General features: G+C 59.4%; 2 protein-coding genes across 2 annotated transcripts; both read right to left on the bottom strand.

Annotated features, from left to right (window-relative positions):
* Nucleotides 1–3,866: 3,866 nt before the first annotated feature.
* FBLN7 (fibulin 7) lies at nt 3,867–8,403 on the bottom strand (the record flags this gene model as incomplete). Its single annotated transcript, XM_084261021.1, has 8 exons — nt 3,867–4,239; nt 4,440–4,578; nt 5,279–5,416; nt 5,508–5,645; nt 5,747–5,872; nt 6,293–6,463; nt 6,856–7,015; nt 8,323–8,403. The coding sequence occupies 8 exons, from the start codon at nt 8,401–8,403 to the stop codon at nt 3,867–3,869; spliced, it is 1,326 nt and encodes a 441-aa protein (XP_084117147.1).
* Nucleotides 8,404–9,828: 1,425 nt separating this feature from the next.
* On the bottom strand, nt 9,829–26,239 carry MERTK (MER proto-oncogene, tyrosine kinase). The gene is made up of 19 exons (XM_084261210.1): nt 26,083–26,239; nt 22,111–22,465; nt 21,770–21,870; nt 21,382–21,555; nt 19,984–20,070; nt 19,228–19,343; nt 17,282–17,465; nt 16,971–17,122; nt 14,421–14,574; nt 13,996–14,149; nt 13,368–13,453; nt 13,157–13,252; nt 12,796–12,876; nt 12,459–12,551; nt 12,206–12,324; nt 11,712–11,821; nt 11,368–11,527; nt 10,911–11,047; nt 9,829–10,310 (listed from the first exon to the last, which is right to left on the bottom strand). The coding sequence occupies exons 1-19, from the start codon at nt 26,150–26,152 to the stop codon at nt 9,830–9,832; spliced, it is 2,910 nt and encodes a 969-aa protein (XP_084117336.1). The 5' UTR covers nt 26,153–26,239; the 3' UTR covers nt 9,829.
* Between the last annotated feature and the right edge of the window lie 1,111 nt (nt 26,240–27,350).

Below are 27,350 nucleotides of genomic sequence, written 5' to 3'. Positions count from 1 at the left end.
GGGTAATATTAATTATAACAGGGTTAATAAGTGGGCTTGGTGCATGGGAATGCAGTAGGGATTGTGGGGTGGGAGGAGACGCGGCAGCACGGATGGGGGTGCACCAGGCGTGTCAGGGGTGCTGGCTGGGTTACACAATTTGGATGGGATCATCAACCTGCAGTTGTGAGGAGCCTGTTGTTGAGAGGTAATTACGGCTCCTTGGTGTGCAGGGATGAGTCTCTTCGCATGGAAGGTGAGGAGAAGCACAGGGATGCTCAGGGCTTTAGATGCTCGGCAGGGAAAGACCCCTCAGGAATGTGTTTTGGAAGGTGTAGGAGGAGAAATGGGGTCATGGAGCACTCACTCCCTGAGGCAGGGGCTTGTCTCCCCTTCTGGGGAGACCCCAGAATTTCGAAGGCCACGTGTTTCTCATGCAGGCCACCTCTGCATGGGGTTCTCAGCCTTTGCATCCTCACCCCACCCAGCCTTTCGGGGTGCAAGGCTGCAGCTTTGGGGCTGGGGCAGGGTGGCCAACCCCTCCCAGCGCATGTGGAGTGCTTCTGGGGTTGGCTGCACCCGGGACTGCCTGCCTCAAGCCCACAGAAGGGGAGCAGAGGCAAACCAACTATTTTTTTGGGCTCCAAAATATTGTTATCCCAAAGAGAAGTTGTATTTACCGGGGCCAGAAGAGCCTCCCTCTGCACATTCCAGGCTCGGGAAGCCTGCAAGATGCTGGAGTGGCCAGAAATCTCCTTTAGTCAGCTCAAATGCTTGGCCAGAGGTTTGCAGCCCTGTCCAGACGCCGGAGAGCCGACCTTAAAACACTTCTGGGGCTGACCAGGGACATGTGCAGCCAGCAAACGCAGGGAGAGATGGCTGAGCTTCCTGGCCCTCGAGGAGGGTGGGAAGCGCCTGGGAGTGTGGGGACGATGCGCCAGCCTGACTGGGAGAGAGGAAACCAGTTCACCCTGGCCTGGGGAACTGGGAAAATGTTGTCAGTTCGGGGCTGCGCTGTGAGGAGGAAAAGCTTCCAATGCAAAGGTCCAAGTGCCCGTCTCCAGCCTCGTTAGCTGATTAAAGCATCAGATGGAAACTATTCCGCCGTGTCAGGATTGATCCTCTTGCAGATTCCCGGTGTTTGGCTCCCAGGGCCTGGCAAGGCGAGGCGGCGGTGCAAGGACGGTGAAACACGTCGGAGGTACCGCGAGTGACGGCGGCGGCAGAGGTCAGGTACCAAGCAGTGGCTCCGGGCACGTCCCCAGCCTCCTTATCCACATCCTGTGGCAGAGCGTGTCTCCATACACAGGGATTGTGTTATCATCCCTAAAACAGGGTAACGGCCCATTGCAGCACATCCACCCAGGTCGGGCACCCACGGGCAGGCGGGCAGACCCTGCCCTGGCAAACCACAGGCTTCGGGCTGCCTGCTCTATAGTTGTCTGTCTCAGAGCTCCATTGCCTTTCCCAATCTATCTGTCCATCCTCAGTGTTACCTTCCCCTGCCAGCTCAGCTCCTTTCCTGGTATGGTGTTCACCTTCCCGCAGCGTTTTTTGGAGGTGTAGGAGAGCGCAGCCGGCCACCCCCTCTTATCTCAGGCGCTAATTTCAAACACACGCTGGGATAACTTCTCCCTTCCCTGGATGAAAGGCCACTTGGCCAGTGTCCAGGTGCTCTGAGGAGAAACCTCATTGCCTGCTGCTCTGGATGCATCCCAGGATGCAAGCACGCAGCAGAGCAGTCCAGCACCGTGTCCTGCCCCTTCCTTGTCCCCCCTCAGACAATGCCCAGCATCGTCCTCCGACTGCAGTCCCGGCGCCTGCGGGGTTTTGCCCCCAGCACCCCAGCAGGGTGGCTTTCCCCAGGGATATCCCCCTGGACCAAACTTCCTCTGTGTGGTTTTTATCTCCCTATATACTTTGGGAGCCTTTGGCAGAGTCCCATATGCCCGTGGGTGCATCTGCCTCTTTAGAGGATGTTTCCCCTGTCAGGCTTCATCTCTCCCCACACACACCAAAGAGGTAACATGGGGCACATCCCCTGCCACCCCTATCACAACCCAGTTCGTCTCGCAGCCCAAACTGTGTCCCTGTGCTGGAGGGAGCTGCACCGCAACACCCCCTGTCACCCCAGGATTAATGGGGTGTCCTCAGCAGGATGGAGAGCGGAGGAGAGGGCATCTCAGCCCCCTCTGAACCCCTTCTCTGAGGGCCCTGCAGCTGGGGGATCCTCCCATGTGGACCTCCAGCACCCCCATCCAAAGGTGGGGAACCCCCGGGGCTGCTGCTCTGCAGGCGTCTGCACCTCTACTGCAGCTGGGCTGCCCCTCTCCACTGCCACCCACTGTGCCTTGAGAAAAGCATTTTATTTTACTGTTGGTGGTGGGTTCTTTAAGCCCTGGGGTGGAGGAGCGAGCCTGCCTTGGGTTTTGACTTCCCCCCCCACCAGACCAAGCCTGGGATCATTTCCCTGCCTGGCTCGGCTGTCCAGCCGGAGCACCCGCCAACCCAAACATCCTCCATCCGTGCCCGAGCTCCGACAGCCCCGTGCCGACAGCGGCCAGAAGCAGGCACTGAATGTCTCTCCTTGTTCTTCAGGGCTGGGGTGGGGAGGTTCTGCCCCCCATCCTGAGCTCCCATGGAAAAACCATATCCCCCCCAAAAATAAGAATCCAGGAGCTTGATCCCCAAAGGATCCAGCGCAGAAGGGTCGTGTCGTGACGCTGTTTCTCCTGCTGCAAGGAGAGGGAAGGATGTCAGTGGGTGCAGCTCAGGCCCCCAAGGAGAATCTGCCTTTGGTTTTGGGGTGGGGAGCAGGCTCCCTGAGGCCTCCAGAGGATGCTCAGGGGTGCGGATGCCCAGGGGTGAGCCGCTCTGCTGCCATCCAGCCCCTTCCAAAGCTAAAAATGAGAGGTGGGGTTGTTGCCCCCCGGCCCCCCTGAGCTCTGGGTGAACATCACACACACCCCCCGCCCCAGGCCGCACACGCGCAGGGAGCTCTGCACTACATCATCCTTTAATGCAAGTAACACCAGCGTAATGAGGAACATGCATAACGAGTGTGGCACCCAGCCACGGCACTGAGGCCGAAAGGAAGCCTGGGGGGCTGTCCTGTGGCCTGTCCCCCCGCCTCCCCAAGCCCCAGCTGTTCCCAGAGCCACTCCAGCACGGCGGGCTGAAGGTTGACAGCCCAAACATCCACACCCCGAGCACCCTCGATGCCAGCACCCAGCGCAGCCCTTCCCAAGGGTGTGGGGACCTAGCTGGGGGCTCACAGGCATGGATGCTCGTGGATTATTTTGTTATCCCCTCCCAGATAGCTGCTCCCAGAGCCATGGGTTCACTGGGCAGCCCTGGGGGGGACAGAGGCATGTTTTTTGGGGGCCTGACTCAACACAGACAAGCCCGGGCAGTGGGGAGGTGACTGATAGCCGCTACAAGCCGCCCTCCTCCTGCACACGCCAGCTTTAACTTCTTTCCCAGGGAAAGGGAAAAACAAGGAATTAAAGAATTCAAAGGTGAATGTGGGCCGTGGTTCTGACCCGCCGCTCTCTGCACTGTGAGGGTGGTGGGATGCTGGCCTTCTCCAGCCTGGGGTGAGGACCATGCTCTGCTCCCTGCACCCAATGTCTTCTGCGCCTCCTTTGTGGGCTTGGTTTGGGGGGGGGGGGGGTGTTTCCTTCTTCTCCCCCCTCACCCCGCCACCTGTAGGTGGGTATAAAAGCTGCCTGGGGTGAATAACCTGAACGCAGAGGGGTGGGCTGCGGAGGGGCTGCGGCGTGGGCCAGCACCCGGAGCTCCCGTTGCACACCTGCTGCTTCCAGGACTAGCGCTTGCAGGGGGAGGGTGCTGAGCAGGTACTGTCACTGCCCCGGCTGCTGCCTCCCCTAAAACTCATAGGCGGAGACGAAGACGGTGATTTTGGACACGTGCTTGGCCTGGAAGACGCGATCCAGGTACTCAGACATGTCCACGTCCACCTGGATGGTCTGGGGGCCCTTGAAGCTCTGCACCAGGATGAGCTCCCCGGTCTGCCGATCGGAACGCTGCATCACGAAGTGGCCACGGTTGTTGCCCCCCACGATGCCGAAGCGCAGGCTGTCGGGTCCCGACCGGCCGGGCGCCGCCGCTGTGGCCATGCGGAAGAGTGGGGTGGGCGTCAGCAGGTTGGAGGGCAGGGGGAGGTAGTGGAAGGAGATGGTTTTGGGGGCTTGGTGGCACGACCGGCTCTCCATCGGGCAGGGGTTGCGCTCGCATTGGCTGCAGAGGCAAAAGCGGGAGGTTTTCAGGGAACCCTGGAGATGTGGGGTGCGTGCCTCCCCCATCTTCCATGGGGTTGGATCCGTGTGGGTGCTACACACATGGCTTTGGGACCCAGCACCTGAAAAAAAAACCCAAGCCCAAACCAACCCCCAAAAAACCACAAAGTATGGCCAGGCATTGCACCCCACCACACTTACAAGGGTGATGTTTTGACGTAGGTGACATTGCCGGTGGGCTGGGGGCACTGGGGGCTGACGCACTGGAAGCCCCCCCCAGTGTTGATGCAGGTGGTGCCCCTCGTGCAGTTATCCTGGGACAGGGCGCACTCGTCGATGTCTGTAAAACAGGGGCAGGCAGCAGGTGACAATCAAACTGTCCCCCCCCGGACGGGTTCCTTTTGGTGGAGAACAGGCAAAAGCACCTCAAAACAGGACAAAGGGGATCCCAAAATGTACAGGGGTATGGCTGAGAACACCTAAATTGCATGAAAACCCCCCAGCAGCGGGAAAACACCCCCCCCCCCCTCCTTATTTACACCTATGTAACCACCAAGATACCCGGAGGCAACACAAGGAGCTCCCAACACTGGCGTTTGCTGGGAGCGTTAGCAAGATCCTAGGAAATGCATGGAAATGGGGGAGAAAAGGAGAAAGCCTGAGATTTCTCACCACAGACTGCAATAACTGGTGCTTTAGAGCACATAATCAGTAAGGAGACTTACTCCTGATGCCCCTACAAGCAGTTCCGGCCACTCAGCATCCCTACACCAAGTCCCCCATGCTGGGAGGAGAAGCTGCCAGCCTTCCAGCTGCCCCTTTGCCACCTCATTTGGGATTTTAGGGCAATTTATGGTCTTTGGGGACATCCCCATCATGGGATGGGGAGGGGACAGCTCTGCCACCACCAGCTGGTCTTGAGACACGCCCCCAAAGCATTGCACCTGTTTGCAGGCACTTGACCCTCTGCTGTGTCCCTTCCCTCTGCACCCAACCACCTCTCCACCCAAAACCATAGGGTTCCCGCCACCACCGCTCACCTTCGCAGCTCTTGCCGTCGCCCAGGAGGACGTACCCCCCGGGGCAGGCGCAGCGGTAGGAGCCGGGCAGGTTGACGCAGGCGTGAGCGCAGAGCCGGGGACCCCCTTCCCGCTTGTACACCTCGCACTCATTGAGGTCTGCAGAGACACAAGAGGAGCGGGTGCACAGCCAGGACCCCCACGGCCCACCCCGTGTGTGTGACCCTCCCAGCCCCACGCTGCGGCTCACCCTGGCAGAGGCCGTTGGCGGCCGTGCCGCTCATGTGGAAGCCAGGCTCACAGCTGCAGTGCTGGGTCCGGTCGATCTGGGCGCAGCGGGGCTGGCGGCTGAACGCCGGGTCGTCCGTCACGCTCCAGGCGGGGGGAGCTGGTGGGGGGACACGGACACACACACATACGGAGTAGGATGGGGTTGGAAAGGAAGTGGGGTGCGAAAGCGTGCCCCGTCCCGGCGTTGGGGTCACCCACCCGTCTGTGCCTGGTACTGGCAGGTGGCCCCAGTCCACTGCTGGGGGCAGAGGCACTTGTACTGGTTGAGCCCCTCCAGGCACGTCCCGCCGTTCTGGCAGGGGCTGCTCGAGCACTCGCTGATCTCTGCAGAGAGAGAAAACAAACAGGCAGCCTGCTTTGTTTTGAGAAGCGGGGCGCTTCGGTACCCCATGGCACACCGTAACCCTTTGTTGTGCCGAACTCGGATGCTCCATCTCTGGTGCTGCCCATGGTGTGAGGGTTCACTGCAACCCTGGGAGCCATGGTAGCACCCAAGGCATTTCCCCTCTGCTAGGGAGGCTCCAGCTGTAATTTCCAGTTTTCCTCATGGGTGAGACACCCTAAACCACCAGCACCCAAGGCACACCAGCCAGCTGGGACTCGGGGACAGCCATGAAACCCCCCTTGTTTTGTGGACCCCGGTAACCCACCCCCATGTTTAAATAAACCCACATGACATCCTGCTCTTGCAAATGACAGCCACTGCCAGGAAGCAGCCATGCCCTCAGCATCCCGGAGCGGTACCTGTGCAGCGGGGCTCCTGCCCGGTCCAGCTGCCGTTGGCCTGGCATGTCCGTGTGCTGGAGCCCAGGAGCTGGAAGCCTGGGTCACAGGCGAAGTGAACCTCGTGCTCTACCAAATACTTGCTGCCAAACTTCCTCCCGTCCGCTGGGGCTTGCAGGGCAGGGCAGGAGCCTGTGGGAGAAGAAGGAACCAGCTCCAGTACTGAGGCTGACAGGTAGCATCCAGCCCCATCGCAACAGGATGGGTCCGAGCATCCCTGCTGAGGGGGGTAGTGGCATTCTTGTCGCCCCTCTCACCCCTCTGGCAGTGCAGGTCTCTACCCAAAGACATGGCTGTCCAGCCAGCTCATCCCCAGTGCTCTGCCAGGAGCTTCAGCTTTGTGGCTGAAGGCTTTTGAGCCTCCCCACTGCCTCTCCCTGGGCTGGTCATTCACAAATGGCTCAAAAACCAATCATCTCCACCCATGGAGACAGCCAAACATCCCCCCATCCCATCCTGGAGCGTCCCACCCCAGCATCCCCCAAGGCCATAAAAACAACTGTTGGGACCCAGGCAGGACTCACCGGTGGGTGGCTCCGGGGTGGCTTTGGCCAGGGAGGCGTGCAGGGTGCTCAGCCGGCTCTTCATCATGCGCAGGCCCTCGGCGAAGCGCGTCTCCTGCCCCTTCAGCAGCTGCTGCATCTGCCGGATGGCGGCCAGGAGCTGCTGCCGGCTCAGGCAGGTCTGCAGGGACGAGATGGCCACTCAACATGGAGCCAGGGAAGGAGGAAACATCACCCTGGCCCCCATGCTGCTGTGCCAGCTGTGCCCTAACCTGCCACACACAGCCTGCCCCGGCCGTGGGAGGATGCTTGTGCAGGAGCAGCATCTGAGCTCCCCAGAGATCCCCTGTTTTCTTTCCCCCTGCATTTTCCCAGGTGCAGGAGAAGCTTCATCCCATGCAAGGAGCCCTCAGCCCAGGCCCACTGTCCTGCGTCCGAGTGGATAAGGCAGCGCAGCAGGCAGGGCTGCGATCCCTCTGTTAGCCCTGGGAGGGATGCCATAACTCGTGTTTCATCCTGCTGGAGCTGGAGCCCTGTCCCGCTTCCACATTACAAAATAAGAGGAAAACAGCTGCCTTGTGAGTTCTGCTGGGGCCAGGAAGGCTGGTGGGACTCCTGCCTGCAAACCAACCGCTGCCACAGGACTGACTCATGCAGGAGACGGGCATCCTTATTATAGGTTTCCTGAGGGAATGACTTAGAGCTGAAGAAGAAGAGCAGGAGCTGAGGCAGTTTTAGAGCTCAGAGCTCTGCAGAGCACGCTGGGGATACAGTATGGAGGGTCCAGGCTGGCTGGCATGGGGCTGGGGGCAAGCAAGCTGCGGGACAGTGAGCAGAGCTGCGGGCACCAGCCCACCTGGCCCAGGGGATTTCTTCCACCACCCCCCAGCCTCACAGCGCAAGGGGAAGTTATTCCCCTCTCCAAAAATCTGGTGAGGGGTTACAGAGAAGAAATAACAGCCAGCCCAAGCAGCGTGCTGTGCTCCGCTTCCCTTGGAGCAGTTTTGAGGGGCCATGGGCTACCAGAAGGGGTGAGCCTGAGTGTGCCTGTGGCTCTGGGGTGCCCCGCGCAGAGGGAGAGGGCGGCAAAAGCAAACAGATGCCTGGCATGTAGCTGGCTTTAATAAACAGCTCTTTGTTAGGGCTGGTTTTAACTCCGAGAGCCAGCGCGAGCTCCCGGTGGGACGGATGCTGAGCCGTGGCAAAGCGCCGTAGAACCGGGGGGGATCTCTCGCTCCGGTGTGCGCGGTGGTGCCTGCAGAGGGGTAAGAGGGGAGGAAGGATCCCAAAAGAAAGCGGCCCCGGTTCCAGTCCCCTTTAATCTCCCGTTCCCCAACTCTTTGCCCACCTGTTTGCTGGGTCCGCACAGCCGGGCGGGCAGCGCACCGGCGCTGGGGAGGGGGGGGCTAAGCAGACACCCCCACACAAAGCTTTCCCGAGTGGTCCCCCGGTGTCCCCCCGGTCCCATGTGTTGTCCCCCCAGCTCACCTGGGGCGCCGGTGCCGCTGGGAGCAGCAGCGGCAGCAGCGGCAGCAGCAGCAGCGGGAGGCGGCACCGCGCCCCCGGCATGGTCCGGCGGCCGGCGCGGCTCTCGTCCGCCGAGGAAGGACTCTCCCGGGCGCCGGCGGCCGCCTCTCCCCGCCCCGGCTGCGGGCGAGTTCTCCCTCCCACGCTGCCCCGCGGACCGGGACGCGGCGCTCGCTTCCCCGCCCCGGGGCCGCGGGGACCCCCCGCCCCGGCGCCGGCCTTTTCCGGGGGCTGTGTGTAGTGGGGAGGATGCTGCGGGCATCCCCCCCCCCGTGCCCCCCTCGGACACCTCTCGGCGCTCTATCCCGCTTCTAGCATCCCCCGCCGGGTCCCCAGGCCACGCGTGGGGACACCTCGCCGGGCAGACGTCCGACGCCCCCGGCGCGATGCTCCCCGCAGGGCTTGGCAGGCCTTGAGGGGGGCTGCAGGGAAGCTGGTTCCGACGCTGCCGCGACCAGCGAGCACCGTGCGGACGCCCACCGCCGCTCCCGGCTCCGGCTGGGCCGGCACCCCCTCCCCTGACCCCCTCCTCAGCCTGGCATCTCCCCCCCAGCCACTGACCCCCTTCCCAGCCGGTACCCCCTTCCCCAGCCCCTGCACCCCTTCCCCATCCCCTGCACCCCCTCCCCAGCCCGGCACCCCCGTCTCCCCCCCGGAGAGGCGAGCGCAGGCCGGGCGGTGCGCAGGGTCCCGGCTCCATCTGCTGGGCACGGCGGGGGCGGCCGGTTGCTGCGCGGAGAGCGGACCCCCCCTCCCACCTCAGCCGGTGCGGGGGAGCGCGGAAGGGCGGGACAGGCCATGGCAGGGGACTCCGTGCCTCCCGAGACCCCCCTACAGCCCCCTCCCTCCCCGTGGCTGCAGCAGGATGGACGGACATAATAACCTCCTGGGGGAAGGGACTGCCGAAGTACCCCTTGCTCCTGCTTGGGATTTGGCTGGGAGTGTCTGGCAGTGGGAAATCCCCCAGCCGTGGGTGCGGGGGGGGGGGGGGGGGGGGGGTGCCCAGGTGGGCTGTGGGGTCACCCAGCATGAAAGCTCATAGAAAACGGTGAAAAAGGGTAAAAAAGATAAAAACCTGGTGCCACCAAGGCTGGGTGCAGCCTTGCCCATGGGTGCTGGGAGAGGGACACCAACCCCACAAAGGGGAGCATGGGGGGGCTTGCCTGTATGCACCGTGTGCCCCCACACCTCCATGCCATCACCCTTGGGGCGGGTCAGGGGCTGCCCCTTCCCCGTGGGACCCCAAATACTGAAGCCCCCACCACCCAGAGCCGGGTCGCAGTGCCAAATTACAACCCCCTGGCCTTGACTTGGGCCCAGAGCTACTGGGCAGGGCTGGGTTCCACCATGGAAATGGCACAGGGAGGAATAAACCAGACTATTTATTAAAACAGACCTTCTCTGTCCTCTCCACTTACACCCAGCACTGCGCAGCCCCCCTCTCCCTCCCCTCCCACTGCCACCCCCTTCACAGCAGCACTCCGGAGCCTTCTGCAGAGCTATCGTCCTGCGTCAGCCCCGTCGCGATCGAGGCCCCGACGGGCAAGGTGTCGTCCCGGGTCCATGCTGAGCCCTCGCCATCCGCCGCCTCAGGCAGCAGCGGGACATAAGCCGTCTCCACGCCGCCCAGCTGCTCCTCCAGGACGTACCTCGTCCCCCATGGTTCGTCGTGGTGGACGTCCACCGCCACCAGCGCCGCCTCCGCTCGGGGGGAGCGGGGTTCGGCAACGTCCCCCGGGTCCAAATCCGAGTCCGCTTGGGGGAAGCCCGAATCTCGTGTGGAGTCTGGGCTCTCCTCCTTGGGCAGGCTGGTGTTGATGTAGATGACGTCCCCGGTTCTCCCGACGGCGGGCAGGTTTTCCAGGAGCTTCTCCAGGTGGACCTTCAGCTGGGAGAACGCCGGGCGGGCAGCGGGGTCGGTTCTCCAGCACGCAGACATTATTTCATACCTGGGAAGCAGGAGAGCAGCATGCTTATCGCAGAGGGTGCTGGGGTGCTTAAACCCCTTCAGCTGCCACAGCACCAGCAAGAAAAGTGGGGAGAGAACCCCTCACCACGTGCACCCTGTTCAAAACCATCACGCTGAGCTGCTCCAAGTTTTGAGGTTTCCACATTTTCATTTCCCAGATTCATAAATTTTAGGCACCGAAGGGCCAGGAGTAACTGGAGGAAGGGACTGGCAAGGGAATCTCAGTGCTTCCCACCCACCAGCCCTGCAGAAGCAAGGCAAAAGGGTTACACCCCGGGCTCTTTTTAAAAGGTATTGTTATTATTCTTTAAATAATACAGTTTCTGGTAACTTTTGTTCCTGGGGATGGTGGGAGAGATGGAGGGAGCAGGGGGGAAGGGGACACCCTCTCGGTTGCAGACCTCTCCTCCCCCTGGAGAAGGGACATCAGCAAGTGAGGGTCACAATGTATGAGGAGCAGCACCACTGAGGAACTGCCTTAGCTGAGGGCAGGGGACACACGGGCCATTTGTGGACAGACAGACAGCAAGCGAGGGAAGGGGCTGCACTACAGCCCCAAAACCAGCGTTAGGACACTCACAGCTCATCGGAGCAGCCGTCGGGCTTTTTGAGGCGCTGCCCGTGGTAGAGGTACTCGTAGATCTCGTGGTTCTGCACCCCCGGGTACGGCGTCATCCCTCGGGTCGCTATCTCCCACATGGTAACGCCGAACGCCCACTGCCAGGACAGAGGGACAGGACGTTTCCAGGGGGAATCAATGAGTCTTTTCACGGGGAAAGGTCAGTGCCTGGCATCTGTCAGGCCCTCACACAATGCTGAGTCGTCGCTCCGGTCCCGCCCCCGTCCCCAAAATTGGAAATAAGAAGCGACGCCGCAGAAAAGGCGAGCGGACCACTCCACAAACCTACTGCAAAAGGTCAGCGTGATCCCACCCCTGACGGCACCCATCCTGCTCCTCCAGCTTCGAGAACCACTGCGACAAAGCGCAGGGACTCAACTTGGCATCGGTTCCCCACCGCCCGGCCACCCGGACCTACCACATCGCTCTTGGTGGTGTAGACACGGTCAGCCAGGGACTCGATGGCGATCCACTTCACCGGCATTTTGGCTATCCGGCCCTGCCGGTAGTAATCGCCGCTATAAATCTTCTTGGACAAGCCAAAGTCTGCCACACACACCGTCATGTCATCCCGTAACCTGCCAGGGAGGGAAACAGGGGTGAAGAGAGAGGTCTGGCGTGCTGGATTTTGAAGGTTTGGCCCTCTCCCCGCCTCTCTCAAGATGGAAGGAGGTTTTATGGAGGGGATCTAAGTCGTGCTGTGAATCCACAGCGCATCCCCAGGTGTCCATCTGCCTGGGATGGAGCACAGGATGAACTCACATGCAGTTTCGTGCTGCCAAGTCCCTGTGGAGGAAGTGCCGACTGCTCAGATACTCCATGCCCAGGGCGATGTCTACCATGAACTTCACCAGCGTCTGCAGCGGCACGAACTGGGAAGGGAAGGCACGGGTTAGGTAGCACGAGCCCTTTAGGAAGCACGCTCAGAGTGACCCAAAAAGCTGCTCTGTCCAGGGCTGGCTGCCAGCAGAGCCCATCCTGGCAAACCACATCTCGCTGTGGTTTGCTGCGGCAGCGGGGGCCCTCCACACTCCCACTTCTTCCTCCCATCTCCCCATAGCGAAGGCGGCAACTAGAGGTCGTTTCCCTCTTGCCTTCCCCCTCTGGCTGCTTTCAGATCGCCTGGTTTTGGGTAGAAAGCGGGGCACCTACAGCCGAGTCCTCGTCTTCTCCAAAATAAAGCTGTCCCCCAAGAGAGGCCCGGTCCCACCTTGCTCCTCACAGATGCAGAGCCCTCCGCTCCCCACACTCAGTACCTGGGGGGCCATCTCCAGCCGTGAGCGAAGCAGGAAGCTGTGCAGGTCACCGTACTTCATGAAGGGGAGAATGACCATGGGCTTGGGGACCTGCTGGGAGGTCAGCTCGATGCACACGCCTGAGGAATGCAGACAGCCCCGTGGGCACAGGCACCATGCTGCCCCCACAGATGTCTGTGGGGGATCCCAACAATCCCCGGTCCGGCTCCCCAGCCCAAATCCCAAAGGGAGAGCAAGGAGCGACAGAACATACCTAGGAGCTTGATGACATTGGGATGGTCGAAGTCCTTCATGCAAGCAGCTTCACTGAGGAACTCCTCTATCTCCCTTTGGGAAAAGTTATCCACTGGGAAGCAGAGACAAAAAGGGGGAGGATTAAAGCCCCGAGGGCTTGAACACCCCAAAGCACTGCGGCTATCTCCCTTCACAGCACAGCACTGGCAGAGGGAAGGGACCATCTCTGCCGCCCTTGGCTGTCTGACTGGCTTCAAGGGGACAGGATCCCCACAGAGGCATGCCAGGATGCTGCAGAAGAGCTCTGCCTGGGGACAAACAACCTCAAGCTCAGCAAGGCCAGGGTGATGACTTACGCTTCATGGTCTTCACAGCCACCTTCTGCGGGGTGCCATCAGGCTGGCTGAGACGCCCCTCCATCACTGACCCGAACTCCCCTGTGCCACAGGAAAGGAGCAAGCGCTTTATCCACAGCCAGAACCTTTCCAGACACCACTACGTCCCCGAACAGCTGGAACGCTCGAAGATGGAGACCTCCTCCCCAGAAGGTTTTGGGACAGGGGGGAGGCTCGTGTCTCATCAGTGGCAGGAGGAGGACACGAGCCCAGGGGTCCCGACGCTCGTCAATCTCGACCTGCCATCTCCCCCGTGTCCCTTGGAGCACGTTGCAGGTGACAGCGGCACCCCCCCAGGCCCACACGCCCGTGCCCAGCTCACCCTCTCCCAGCACCTTCCCCAGGCTGAGGGCGTTTCTGTCCACGACCACATCCTGCAGCTTCTGCTGGAGCTCACTGCTGACGCCCAGGCTGCCCACTGCAGAGAGGGGAACCAGAGCTCACATCACCCTCACCTCGCAGGCGTTATCACTGCAGCAATACCCTCATCAACCTCTTGGCAGAGGGACAAGATGAATCAATGATACACTCACGTGTAAGTTCAACGGCTCTGCGGCAGTAGGACTTCTTGGCCCTGTAGTTCACCACCAGCTCTGAGTCGCTCCTGCTGAACGCGGTCCTGGTGGGACAGAGACACACACTGCTGGGCCACGTGCCACTGCTTCACTTCCGAAGGGATCTCCTGCCACGGGGATGGGCGACGGCAATGCTACTGGGCAGCTAAACACCCCTTGGACAAGTCGCAAGGGCGAGTGTGTGGCATAGGCTTTTTCGGGGCAGGAACAGCCCATGGCACTAAAGTACCACTTGTGTGGTGCAGTGGCAGCATCTCTGCCCGCTGAGCCATTGCAACAAGGCAGAGACATGTGGTGTGAGGTGCCCCATGGGATATACACCTCTGCTCTCCTGCCTCTGGACCATGCTCCCAGCCCAAGCTGCACAGAATTATTCCCCTCTGAAAAGAGGAATAGTGAGTGAAAGGTGAAGCACTGGGCTAAGGAAGGGGGGAAGTACCAGGGCGAAAGAACACTCAGTCCCATGCCACAGACATAACAACATGCCATTTGTGGGAATGATGCTGGTTCTGGAGGCAGAAGCCTCCTTCCATGCCCAGCGTGGGCTGCTGGCTGCCCATGCCCCATCGTTACCCCTCCAGCTTACCCGTATTTCATCTCGACACATCTCCTCTGGATGACCACGGACAGGCAGAGGACCAGTCCGACGGCAGCCGTGCCACAGATGAAGCCCAAGGCTACGACAAAGGAGTCAGCATTCCCGGAGGCTGGAGTCGAGGAGGGAGCTGAGGTCACCAATCCTAGGGAAACATCCCGCTAAAGGAGCCAGCACCCAGGGACTGGGGGGGGGACACACGGATTCCCGGGGGTCAACCCCAAATTCAGTGAAGCCAAAAGAGTTACAGAGGGAAGAGGGCATGAGGACCAAGGTTGCACATGGAGAGCAAGCCTCTCCTGGCCTCCAAAGCACGCTGAAGGTCCCAGGTACTCCTGGCTGATGGGAGAAGGCGTCTCCTCCAATGTCCCCACCCACGCCCATGGCCACACGGGCAGGGACAGGCATCCTCTTACCGCTGCTGGGGATGAAGATCTCAATCGGGCTGCTGAAAGGTCCCACTCCCCCCTTGGTGACAGCAGCCACACGGACGGAGCAGGTGGTGTTGGTGGCCACCACAGGCAGGATGGCCAAGCTGGCATTGTGCTGGGCTTCGGCAGAGCCGTTCTGCTGGAGAGAAGAAGGGAAGGAAAGCTTGGGCTGGGGGCCACAGCAGCACATCCCTCTGGCAGAAGGGAGTTATTGGGAACTGTCCCCTTGGCAAATGAGCCTTGCCAATGGCTCACACCCCACTTTGCTGCTGGGCAGGGATGCCCACAGCTCGTGCCAGGCAGCCCAGCGAGCCATGGCACCAGCAGAGCCAGCACCCACTGCTGCAGCCGAGCTGCAGAAAGTGGATCTCAGGGTGGATATTTTCTGACTGGGTTTTTTTTGACCCCAGCTAATAGAATTTCCTGGTTTAAGGGCTTGTTTCCTCATCCAGTGACATGGCAGGAGGCAGAGTGATCTGTGGCACCGGCCTTTCTCCTTGGAAGAAACACAAGTGGAGTCTTTCCCTGCAAATTCCCTGTCTTTCCCCAGTCTCCTTCAGCTCAGAAAGTGCCGGCTGCTGCTGATCCCCACTGACCCCCAGCTGCAAAACAGCTGCCCAGCAGCACGCAGAACATATAGCAGGCTGCTGCAGGCCGGCAGAGCCCGGCTCCTTACCCTGCCCCTGCAAAAGCAGCAGCCGAGGGGCATCGCTGGGCAAGGAGGGGGGAATCAGAGCAGCTTGAGGGGAACTGATTCCCGTTTGCAGCCATAAAAATGCCTCAGGAACAGGCAGGAGTGCGTCTGTACATGAGCCGATACCTGCCGCTGCTCCTGCGCTCCTCCCGCCTCATGCTCACAGCATCCTCTGGCAGGAATGGGCACGATATCCTTTTCCCTTCCCTAAAAGCACCCCGGGGATCCTTTGGGCTGTGTCAGCTGAGGACAGAGCCCAAAGGCAGCGTGGCGAGCACGAGCGGGACACAGCGGCCAAACTCCCTGTGTTAGGAGTCTGGTGGGAGCCAAGGAATTTCTCCTTGTCCCGGCTCCGGCAGCCCTGGCTCCAAGAAGAACTGCTGGTTTGAGAAGAAAATAGAACACCTCCTTTGGGAAAGTTTTCAAGTTGTTTTTAAGCTGGCTGTGAAGGAAGAGGAGAAGCCTGCAGGTGGCCCTACCCGTGCTGAAATACAGGGCACCCCCCCATGCCCCAGCCTTTATCGCTGTCACACTGCTGGGTACTGAGGCATTTCAGATTTAGCCCAAACTTGGTGAATTGATTTCTGAGAAACCACAGTTCCAACATGTCATTCTGGCCCTTCAGATGGTCTGTCCATCAGCTCCAGAGACCCCGGTAGAGGGTGGGAGAGCTGGGCGCTGCACTAGCCCGTGATGCTCCGCAGAAGGTCACGGCACGGTCTCAAGCCATCTTCTTGCACCTATTGTTTTTGGATCTGGTAAGACACCGATGCCCCTTGGCCTGGGCTGGCTCCAACATGCGGCTGTGCCTCCCATGAACCCAGAGGTGGATGGAACAAATCGGCAGCAAAGGCAACTGCTTCCCTGGGTACAGCCAGGATCCAAACCCACTCCCTGCTAGAGGGGATCCCCTGCCAGAGGGGATCGCTGAGCCGCCCGCAAAGCCAGCGCCAGCGGGTACTGATCAGGAACCCGAGCAGAAATTGCAGCCTGTAAGCGTTCCCTAGGAAGGTTTAAGAGAAACAACAACAAGAGATGGTGTCCCAGGGTGTAAAGGGCACGTCCTGATTTCTGCTCTCTGCCTGACAGACATGTCAGCGTTTTTTCTGTTGTTTCCCTTCCACGCTTGTCACAAGACCTCAATATTGTTTCCCTGACTTCATTCAGTCTGGATCTATATGTGGCCCCTTTCAGAGGCACAAAAGGAGAACAGAAAATGCAACATCCAACAAAAAATAGGGTGTGAGTCACTTTTTCCACCCTGGGTTCAGGCCATCGGTGCCTCTTCGTGTTCGCAGCCCGGCACAGAGGAAGGCCAAACCACAGCCCAATCATCCAGAGGTTCCCCAACCACTGGCAGCAGCTGGATGGGATGCTCTTTGGCCTGGATGAGCCAGGACTGCTGGAGAGGTCAGGCCAACCTTGCTGCAGCATATTCCTGAAAGCTGTTTACCCAGTCCTGGGGAAAGGTGAGCAGGCTTGTGCCAGATGACTTCATACGCTGCCAGACAGGTCCCCAGCCCCAAAGGCCCAAAGGCCACAGCAAAGACCAGCAACAGTGGGAAGAGCATCCCGCTTCTCCCTCAGAGGAGAGGAGCTGTGGTAGGGAACCTCAGGTCTCCTTGAAGCAGAACTGCTTCTTCCCAAGTTCAGGGACTTCAGACATCACAAACACACATGGGAGGGATAGACAGCACTTGGACTGAGGGAGACCCAACACAAGCACAAGACAGCTAAAGCTCAGGAAGAATATGTGGCAGGACCACGACTGAGCCAGGCGTCCCCACTCAACTCCTGCTGGGATTTTTCCCAGGCTTCAGCCATTCTGCCCTGGGACTCACCAAGCCCTTGGAGTTCTGCCACTCGTACCAGATGTGATAGCCCTGCAGCTCCCCATGGATCCTCCCCAGTGGTGGCTTCACCCACCGGATCTCCAGGGAGGAGCTGGACTCGTTGAATGTCACCGTGACGTTCAGTGGCGGGGTGGTGGGAGCTGCGGGCACCGAAGAGAAAAAGAGGTGAGGGGAGATGAGTGGGTGGGTGGCAGGGACCACGGCTCCGGACCAGCATCATGCCCAGAAGGTCCTGCCCAAAGCACAGCAGCATGAGCGAGGTGGGGAAACCCTTCTGGTCCTGGCTACTCATTCCCTACCTCCCTCAGTGGTGCTGGTGGTTATCCAGGGGCTAAATGCCGACCAGCCGACTTCATTCCTGCAGGAAACACGGATGTTGTACTCTGCCATGGGCTGCAGCTGCTGGATGTCATACGTGTGGGGAGGCACCGCGGTGTGGAAGAGCTGAAGCGAGGTGTTGCTTCGAGGAACAGCTTCCCCGACCTGAAGTGACAAATCAGCCCCCAGAGAGGGATGGGTCAGGGAAAGATACACAGCAGGGATCTTACACACAGAGGATCGGGAGCCCTGACTCCTGTCCCAGCACCACAGGACCTTGTTCCCACAGGCTGCTCTCTGCTCAGTGTAAAGATGACGGGGCGTGGGGAGAAAGGGCTACAATGGAGACACAGGTGACATCACTGTCACTGCGGTGAGGAGGAGGAGGATGGAAGGACGATTTGGTCTCTCTCATGGAATGAGAGGAGCACCCAATGGCATTACCAAGGAAAGTCATTCCTCATGCAACACTTGGCTAGACTGCAGAGCTGGTCATCCTCAGACACCGCGGGACTGATCACAGACCTCCTGGTGACACTGAGCAGCACAGGTGAGTTCCATGTGCTGAAGCCAAGCTCCAAAGAGGACCCTCTCATTGGCTCCCTCCCCAACAAGCTGGCTTCTGAGTACCCCTCCAGCTGCTGACACAGCCCCTGCACCTCTCCAGAAAGCATCTCGTTTCCTGGGAAGCACCAGGAGAGCATGCCGAGCCCGGGACGGTGGGAGGGAAGAGGGAAGGGCAAGGCTGAGGGACACCAGTGCGAGACAGTTAACTCAAAATACAACACATGGTATGTGTTTTGGTGTGAACCACAAGCAGAAAGCCACAGCACCCTCTCAGGAGCCTCCACCCATGGTTTTGGGGCGGCAGAAGACCTGCCATTCTGCTCATCTCGACAAGAGTAGCTCCCTGAGTAGCCAAGGATGCTCAGATGGCCTCAACACCAACACTAGCAGTATTTTCCAGCCAAAAACAAGGGAAAAATAAATACCCATCAGCATTGCAAAGCTGAGAGGGTCCCCAAGCCATGGCTAGAGGCAGCAGCGATGGGCCTAGCGTGCAAGCTCAGCTATCTCGAGCCTCAGCTTGTCTTCTGGGAGAGTCCATCAAATTAACGTGGATTTTTCTTTTTAAATTCAGGCTTTTTGGGAACTTAAAACAGTTTGAACGTGGCAGGTGTGACAGCAAGAGCTCCCCTTTGAAGCGCTGGTGTGCTCAGAAAGGAGTCACTGGGCCGGCGGGCCATGCTGCCCTAGCGAGGGGGTTACCAAAGGGGACAGGAGCAAAGTGGCTTAGTCACACCTGAGCCTGTGCCAGAAATCGTGACTCCTTTTCCAGCATGAGAGGCTGTTTCCTACCCACAGACCGCGAAAACATGGTCAGTCACAGGAAATTCCTTGGCTCTCCACCCTGCTTCCCAAGCCCCGGCGGGAAGGCAGCAGAGGATGTGATGCTAATATTAGCTCTGCCACCTTTCCTCCTGTAACTCCTTTCACTTTCACCTGCCCCCAGGCATCAACTCTCTCGGTGCTACTTCAGGTGGAGAATAGATGAGCCGGTATGAAAACCAGACCCACAAAAGAAGCACGCAATGGGCTCCAACTGTGAAACCTGGGGGAGATCCAAGCCCCCACCATCCATCTCAGTGCTGCTGCAGGTGCCCCAGGTCTCCAGGGCACTCAGCTCACTGCTCACCTTGGGACCACATGCCATGATGCCACCATGAATTCCCCTGCCATCCGGACAGACAGACAGCTGTGGGAGGGACAGCGTGCCAGCTTCCCCTTTCCAACCCAATGGGAAAGTCCAATTTCACTTTCCCAAACCCAGTGACCCCATCACATCCCCACGGTTTGTACCCAACGACACTGATCTCCACCCCTCTTGGAGGCTGCAGGGATGAAGGGGGTGGTTATGGATGCCTACCTGGATGCTGCAGCTGTTGAGGGCAGCGAACGCGTCGAAGCCTGGCACCCAGGATATCGTGATACCGTGGGACATTCTGTTGAGGACATGCACACTGGCAGGTGCTGATGGTATTCCTGCAGGGAACAGCCCAGGGCAGTCAGCCAGAGGACTAAGCACAGATGTATTTGGCTTTCAGCAGTGGCTCCTGTGTCAGTCTGACAGCACGTGGATCCCAGGTACTGTCCTGGCTACAGCCGCAGCCGCATCCGGACAGAGAAGCCGAAAAAAGGCACTGCTGGCAGGAGTGTTTCAACCTTGTTCTGTATTTGTCAGCGCTCTGGGTTGCTCAGAGGCAGCAGGACATATTTTGGGGAAGGCTTTCCTCCAATCCGTCAGGAATGTCGGGAATTTCCACCATTTCCTATCGAAAATTGGGAGCTCCGCCCAGTTCTGGAGGAAGGAAAAGGGTAATACAGCCCTTCCAAAACCTGCCCTGGGGCTGACAGCTCTGCTTTCCATCCTGCTTTTCAGTGCAGCAAGACTGGGATCACCAGAACCAAGACTGGGATCACCAGAACAGTGCTGGGCGACTGTGGTGTTACAAGCATCCCGTTCAATTTTAAACATGGGTTTTAAAATGTGGGGGAAAAGTAAATCTGGGCATCCTAAAAACATCTCCTTGAGCTCATGTGGAATGACTGGGTGGAGATCAGGACAGCTCCTGCTTGGACACAAGTCCTGGGCAGGGAAAGTGAGCGTGCTGTTGCCTCTTACCTTTCACGTTGACTTGCCCCGGGTTGGATGCGGTCAGCCCTTTGCTGTTGTGAGCCTCGCAGCTAAACAGAGCTGTCTCATTAAGACCTGAGGAGGGAAACCAAGGGCCTGTTCACTGGACCCACACAAAAAACCACCCAAATCCCAATTCCCTCCACCCACCGCTCACAGAAAATCATGGCGGCTTCATTTCCTGCACTGTCGCTTTATTTTTTATCCTCCTGGCAACACAGAAGACCCTTTATTTTGGGCTACTTACTTCCCTCCCTGGCACCTCAGTGCGGGGGGAGACCCCCTGCAATCCATCTTGCCCACCTCCCATGCCGTGACCGCGTGCGTGCCACCAGCACGAGAGCAGAGGGCGGCAGGCCCAGCCATGCCTCTCTACGGCCCCGTTGCGAAACCTCCTGAGTAAGCAGCCAGTTTGCATCCGAAAATGGAAAGGCAGAAAGCAGAAGAGACCCCCACCACTGGGGAGCAGATGACTTAGTGCTTTCCCAAGATTGCTCAAATCCCCAGGAGCAGAGGATGACCGCTTTTGGGGGCTGCTGGAATCACAGAATCACAGGGGTTAGAAGGGACCTCAAGAGCTCATCAGGTCCAACCCCCCTGCCAAAGCAGGGTCCCAGCTCATATTGCACAGGTTGATGTCCAGATGGGTCTGGAATATCTCCAGAGATGGAGACTCCACACCCCCCTGGGCAGCTTGTCCCAGTGCTCTGTCACCCTCACTGTGTAAAAGTTCCTCTGCATGTTGGTGCGGAACTTCCTATGCTCTAACTCACAGCCATTGCCCCTTGTCCTGACTCCAGAGACTACTGGAAACACCCGAGTGCAGATGGAGGAGCATGGCCGGCATGAGCTGGACCCGAAGGACCTTGCTGGAGGCACAGGCCTGTCCCTCCTAGTCCATGGCCGGACACGAGACCATCCAAGAGGAATGAGTCAGTTGTTCCGGCTTTCACTGCCTTGTAAAGCCTGCTGTTGGGCGCTGACATGGGTCATAGTCCAGCTGCTCGATAACTAACAGCCTTCTCTTCGTGAATGAGGAGACACCCCCCCTCTCTCTCTGCCTCTGCAGTGAGAGCACGCTGGGTTCCAGTGACAGGAAGGACGTTCCTCCCTGTGCTGCACCACAGGCTCGAGGAAGAACCCGCTTCTCGCTCAGGAAGCATGCGTTGGGTGCCCAGCCTCTCCACGTTTCCCTGTGCCAGCAAGGCACAGCGTCACACAGAGACAGAGCAAGCTGTGCCACCCCTGCGATGGCACACAGGAATGCAGCCCCTACCAGGAGGTGTGAGGCCAAGGGGATGGGCTGAGAGGCAGCACCAGGCACCTTTCCACCCGTCCCTTCCTGGTAGCCGTGCTGAGGGGTGGCAAGGACAGAACGTGGCTCACCTGGCACGGTCAGGACTGACGGGGAGATGAGGGGCTTCTCGTTGAGTTGGACATTGTTGCGGAACCAGTAGATCTCCACCGGCTCCGGCGGGCCCACCGCTTGGCATGTGAGGTTGAAGGGGCTGTTCTTGGTGACGTTCAGCTTCTCGGGCTGACGGATGAAGTGTGGGAGCCCTGCACAGACAAGCAAGAGATTCGGAGAGCTCAGCAATGCAGCCCTGCTCACAACCCCAAACTGTCCTCCCCACAGCCGTGCAGGACACCGCAACAAGCCCCTTCCCAACCAGGACTCCCAGTCCTGGGGAGTTGGGAGCTCCCACCATGGTCCCTGGGGCAGTCACCTAGGCAGAGCATGATGCTCCACACCTCCACCTCTCCTCCAGCTCACCTTCCAGCTGCACCAAGATGGGATCTGACACCACTTCCATGCCGGAGATGTTGAGTTTGCAGACGTAGGAGCCGTTATCCGAGCGCACGGCATTCAGGATTCTGCCAGAGAGAAGAGACCCTGCATCAGGGCTCTTGTTTAGGAGCCTTGCCCCACGCATGGCCCTAACATGAGCACACAGCAATACTGGGGCTTTCCATCACAACCAACCACCCCACGGAACGCAGCGAGCAGAAGCCAGGCTTTGGGGACTGGGGAGCACCTGCCAGCCCCAGTCCCGTTCCCGAGCTCCCACTGGCCTCCCGTCTCTCCCTGGGAACAGGCAGGATGGGACCAGTCACCTGAAGGTGGAGGTTATTGCCAGCTCTGTCTCGTCGGGGATTTCGATGTGCCTGGTGGCGATGCGGTCCAGCATGTGCAGCTCCTTCCCATCCTTCCACAAGGAAATGCTGGGGGTGTATGACCTGAGCAACAGCTGAGGGACTTTGATGGAGCAATTAAACTTCACATCCTTGTGCTCGCTGATCACAATGTGCCGCACCGTGGGGCTAAACTTCATCTGCTGTAGGGAGCTGGCTGAGGGCTCATCCTGGGGCTGCTCAGCGCTCGGGTAAGGCCAGTGACCAAGGCTTCGCTGGGGGCGGTGGGACTCTCCCCACAGGTATGGCCCTGCATCTCCATTTTGGTCAGTATCATCTGTAGGAGAAGACCTTGGGTTTGCTACTGCCAGGCAGCAAGTGCTCCCCTTCCCAAAAGCCTGCAAAGCCCTACCGCTTGGCCATTAATAATTAAAGGCAACTCAGTTCCAGATGCTTGGAAAACTCAAAATCTCTAGGAGACCTCTTGTAAGACGAGGAGCCTACTCCTACTCAGGAGCCCTGAGTAGGAAACATGGAGCTGGGGGGCTGCCCAAACCTGACTAAATACAAGCAGCACCCCAAAAACCCCAACAAAGCCCTTTTTAAAGCAAACTGGAGCAGGCTGGGCTAAAGAAAGTGCTGGGCCACCTCTGTTCTGGAGGCGGATGGGACAGGCTGAGGCCGTTTCTCCTGCATCGCACCCCCAGAAAGGGCTATAAAAGGCTCCTTGAGCAGGAGGAATTCGGGACTTTACTCCAGTAAATCCCTCGAGCCTCATCTCAAGTGCCTTTATCCGGGGCAGAGTGAGAGCCCCTGGCAGGAACTTCCCCGGTTTTAGGCTCTTTGCTGGCGCCCCTGTCCCCTTCCCAGGCCAGGGCAAGCCGCTCAGAAGGAGGGTGATGCTCTTGAGTCAACCCACAAAGGCTTCTGCTGAGCTAAGTGGGCCCCCCCCAAGCTGTTGTTCTCAGAAAAACAGCTGCTGGTGGATGAAGAAATGCCTTTGGACAGTGTGTAGGAGCCTGCTGCTGTTCAGCAGTGTTCTCCCTCGGTCTTTCCCCAAACATTTTTCTCAAGGGAAGGCTCTTTACCAGCTCTTTCCAAGGGCTCCATGCCCCCATGTACCCACTGCCAAACATACTGAGTCCCAAAACGGCACTTTCGCCTCCCTCCTTCACCCCTCCCTCTCCACTGAGCAAGGCGCAGAGCAACTCCATATAAAGCAATTCCCCCCCCCTCCCCGAATCTTTTCAAAGAGATGAGATCTAGAGACCAGCCCGCAGCCAGGCGCCTTCACAGGAGCTTCCTGAGCTTCCCTAGGCTTTCACAGGCACACAGAAATCCCAAGCAGAATGGGAACTCTCCCTGGCTGCTCTCAGGAAGCAAAGGCACCACGCCAGACAGGGATTTCAGCTAAACTAATTTGCCTCTTCCGAAATAAAACCCCCACGAGGAAAAAAAAACCAACAAAACAACTCTCCAGGATTTAAACTGTGACAGGGCAGGTAGAAAGCACAGCCTCCCCATTTCCCTGGGGTTCAGCTGAGTGTGTTTTGAGGCAGGTCTCAGCCCTCAGAACATCAAACGCCGAGTTTTTCAAGCTACGTCACTACTATTGTGCGTCCTGGGGCAGGAGCCCAGCGCGCTCTCCCCAGAGCCAAGAAACACAACCTAATCCCGAGGCTGGATGTAGTCCTTTTTGCTAAACTGCTGGCTATTTTTAACCCCCGGGGAGAAATGCTACTTGTAAAGAGAGATGTGAGGAGGGGTTTTGAGTCCTGCTGGGGCTGGTGGTGCAGAGGGAAGGGCAAGGCTTTCCCTGGATCTCCGGCGAAACAATGTGCTTCCCTTTTAGAAAAAACAAACCAGAAAGACCCTAAGCTTTCCCAACCTGCTTCCTAAACCGCACCATCCCGGCACAAAGAAAGCCCATGTGACTGCTGCAAACGGCTGACTGGCTCCCCAGCTCCCAAAACAAGCCAGGCAGCTCAAAGAAACACACGTTTGGAACACAAACAGCCCCGCAATCCCCTTCCCTCCCCTGCTCTTCCCGGAGGTTACCCAGGCTGGAGCCACTCGCTGCCTGGCACAACCTCAAGCAGCTGTTTTTACGCTCTGTTTCAAAGCTTTCCAGCTCTGGCTGGAGCAGCTCTCCCGGCAAGGACCTTTGGCCAGGGAGGACATGGATGAGTGCCTTCGGTCTTTGCCCGTGGCAAGCATTTGGCTGCGTCTGGGATGACTTCCACTTGCCCCGGGCTGCTTGAAGTGAAAAGGCAGAAGGTGAAGGTGATCCCTATGCTGGAAAGAGGTGTTTGCTGGCCCAGGGATGAAATACTTTCCCCTCTGACTCATGCGACAACAGGAATTCCTCATATCTGGCGCTGCCTTCGGGTACCCCTTGCATCCCCAGCTGTGCAGGATGTGGGTATCTTCAGGGCATCTTCAAAGGGGTTCTCCCTCTGTTAGCAGGACACCCCTTACGCATGTCCACAGCAACTTGCTTAGCCTGGCTCTAAGAAGCCCACGCTAGAGCTTGGAGCTGGAAGCCTTGGTGCCTGCGTGGGTGCCAGCAGCTCCCCTTGCTAACCACAGCTTGGCTCGAGGGAAAAGCCGGCGTGGAAATACATCCACTTGCAAGAGCTGCTCTCTCAGAACACCTGGGATGGCAGCAGGACTAAAGACAGAACCCCCTGGGCAGCCTGGCAGGTTCCACACGCCTTCTCCATCACTAGCCAGGAGAATGGAGTTTTCACCAGAACATCCACCTGCTACTGAGAGGCAAAATGCTTCATTATGCACTAAAACCAAAAAAAAAGTCAGGAGCCACAGAACCCAGGCCTGACACAGTGAGCTGCTCTGCTGTGGGACTGGAAAACACCCAGGTCTGCCAAAAAACTCCCTGGGTCCCCAGCCCTGGATTTCCCATTACTGGAAGTCATTCACCTGCTGACAGCGGCTTTTCTGTGCTCGGGAGATTGGTGAGTGCATCTTCGCACGGGGACGGGGCAGGAGGTGACCTGGGTGGGAATGAAGGATCCCCGCTCCCTGCCTGGAGGGGTGTTTCCATATCCCCATCCCCTGGGAGCTGCCAGGAGTGGATTTCCCCGGGGAGGGTGGGGGTAGAGCCTGACTTCCAAAGAGACCCTGGGGGTCCAAGCCCCTTTTGTATGAACCAGTCTGGGGCTGCTGGTGAAACCCACCTTGAGTTAGTTCCCTTCACAGCCTGATTCCTGCTGTTAGAGTCAGGACTTTTACCCCCAGCCACATGTCCCTGTCCCTGCCGAGACCCCCGGCACCCCTGAGCAGGGGCTGTAAACCCCCAGCAGCCCCCAAACGCCGCTCGACCCCCATCTCAGCACGCTTCCAGCCCCAAAGCAACTTGTAGCTCTTTGCATTTCTTTCTGCAGGTAACCAAGCAGGGGGAGCCGAAAAGCCAGCAGAGCCATGGCACCGCAGAGCGGGTCCCCGTGCCGCAAAGCGCTGTGCATCCTGCTGATTCCTCCCAGCACCGGTAAGCAGCTGCCTCACAGCTATCGGGATAGACCCCATCATCATCCCGGTGATGTGTCTGTCGCAGCTTTTGGTCCCTGCCCGTCGCGGTGCCATCGCATCGCCCGAGTGCTGGGCACAACCACGCAGCGGAGGCAGAGCTGCGGCCCAGGACAGCAAACCCAGCTCCGCCAGGACCGGCAGCGATGTGCCGCCGCCGGCAACCCCCGCCAAACCACGACCGAGCTCCCCCCCTCCCACTCTGCCAGGTTTAAGCTCCGCGGGCCCGGGGAGGAGCGTGGGGGTACGGCGGTGCCCTGCGGCACCCCGCCCGCTGCCGGCGTGAAACCAAGCCGCACCTGGCGCTCAAACGCTCCCCGCGCCCCACGCCGGACCCCGGGCCGGCAACCGAGCAGCCCGGGCAGCCCCGCAGCCCTCCCCGCCCCGCCGGCCCCTCCGCGGACTCACCGGCCCCGGCGCGGGGCGGGCGTGGGGCCGCCAGCAGCGCGCAGAGCAGCGCCCATCGCCCGGCGCCCATCGCCCGCCGGCCCCGCTCCGCTCCGCTCCGCCGCGTCTCAGCGCCGCCAGCGCTGCCGCTCCGCCCCGGGCCGGCCCCGGCTCAGGCCCCGGCACGCCTCCCACTGCACGGGGCCCGGCGTAGGGCGGGGACCGGGATGGGGCAGCTCCGGGGCACGGTGCTCTGCCCACCGCACCGGGCGGGCCGGCGGGTCCCAGAGCTGCCCGGGCTCGGCACAGGGTGGGATGGTCGTTGCTCGGAGGAAGAGCCCGTCTTTCGGTTCCCCACGGGTGGACAGCTGCTTTATGCGGGAACTGGGGGTGTTCACCTCTCGGGGGGTGCCCCAAAGACCAGCTCCTGCCCCCCACCGGGAAGGCGGGGGACATCACTGCTGCCCGGGGGTCCGGGACCCTGTGCTACGGGCTAGAAAAGGCACAGTGCCCCAAAAGCACTGTGTTCCCCCCAACATGGGGCCTGGGGGCCCCTGCAGCCAGCCTGACTTGCCCTGCACCCCCCAGCTGCATGCAGAAGTCCCCGAAACAATGAGGGAAGGGTGCTGTAGCCTTCCCAGAGCCTCGAGGTTAGGGAAAGAGATGGAAACTTAGCCTGATTAGCACTAGTTAGGCATTAGCACACCAGGGAAACGGTGAGAAGGCAGCTCTGCGTGGGGGCTGCTTGTTTCTGCTGGTGTGTAACTTGGAGGGAGAGCTGGGAAGGGCAGCGGACTGCTCAGGCTGTTGAAAGTACCATACTAGCTGGCAAAACTGGGAATAGAAAAAGTCTTAAACTCAGTGAAACAAAGGATGAATCGCTTCCAGACTTCTTTGACCTGCAGAGCTCTTTGTTCACTCTCAGACCCCGGTGACAGAAGCTGCATTTCTCCCCCGTTGTCGCCTCTCACTCCAGAGCAGCTTCTCACATCTTGAAGCCATCAGCAGCTTAGGAAGGGCGCGTGTCGCCAGAGGCCCAGATTAAAGGGGAGAAGAGGAATGCAGCAAAGCAGCCGCCGGAAGGCTGAGCATCTTCAGCAGTGCCTACGAGGCAGCAGCCCTTCCGTGCAGCCCCAACATCATCCATCTCTGCTTTTCCTTCAGCTGCTGAGCACGTTCCCCATGCATCCAACATCACTCAGGGAGGAGGAGAGCGGAGGGACAGACGTTTATCCCTCTGTCCTTCCAGCCTGGCTCTTGACACGAGGCTGTGGCTTGCGGTCAGCCGT

This window comes from Gallinula chloropus (genome assembly GCF_964237585.1).
Source record: "Gallinula chloropus genome assembly, chromosome: 3".
Lineage (NCBI taxonomy): Eukaryota > Metazoa > Chordata > Aves > Gruiformes > Rallidae > Gallinula > Gallinula chloropus.
The sequence above is the reverse complement of the archived record's forward strand: the minus strand, read 5'-3'. Positions and strand labels throughout refer to the sequence as shown.

Bases quoted from the DNA above. Each gene is read 5' to 3' on its own strand.
- MERTK (XM_084261210.1), bottom strand. From the start codon at position 26,152: ATGGGCGCCGGGCGATGGGCGCTGCTCTGCGCGCTGCTGGCGGCCCCA. The intron at 14,150-14,420 runs GTAAGAGGATGC...ATGTTTCCCTAG, and splicing joins GATCTTCATCCCCAGCAGCG to GATTGGTGACCTCAGCTCCC. The intron at 13,253-13,367 runs GTGAGTGTATCA...CCCTCTCTGCAG, and splicing joins CAGAGCCGTTGAACTTACAC to TGGGCAGCCTGGGCGTCAGC.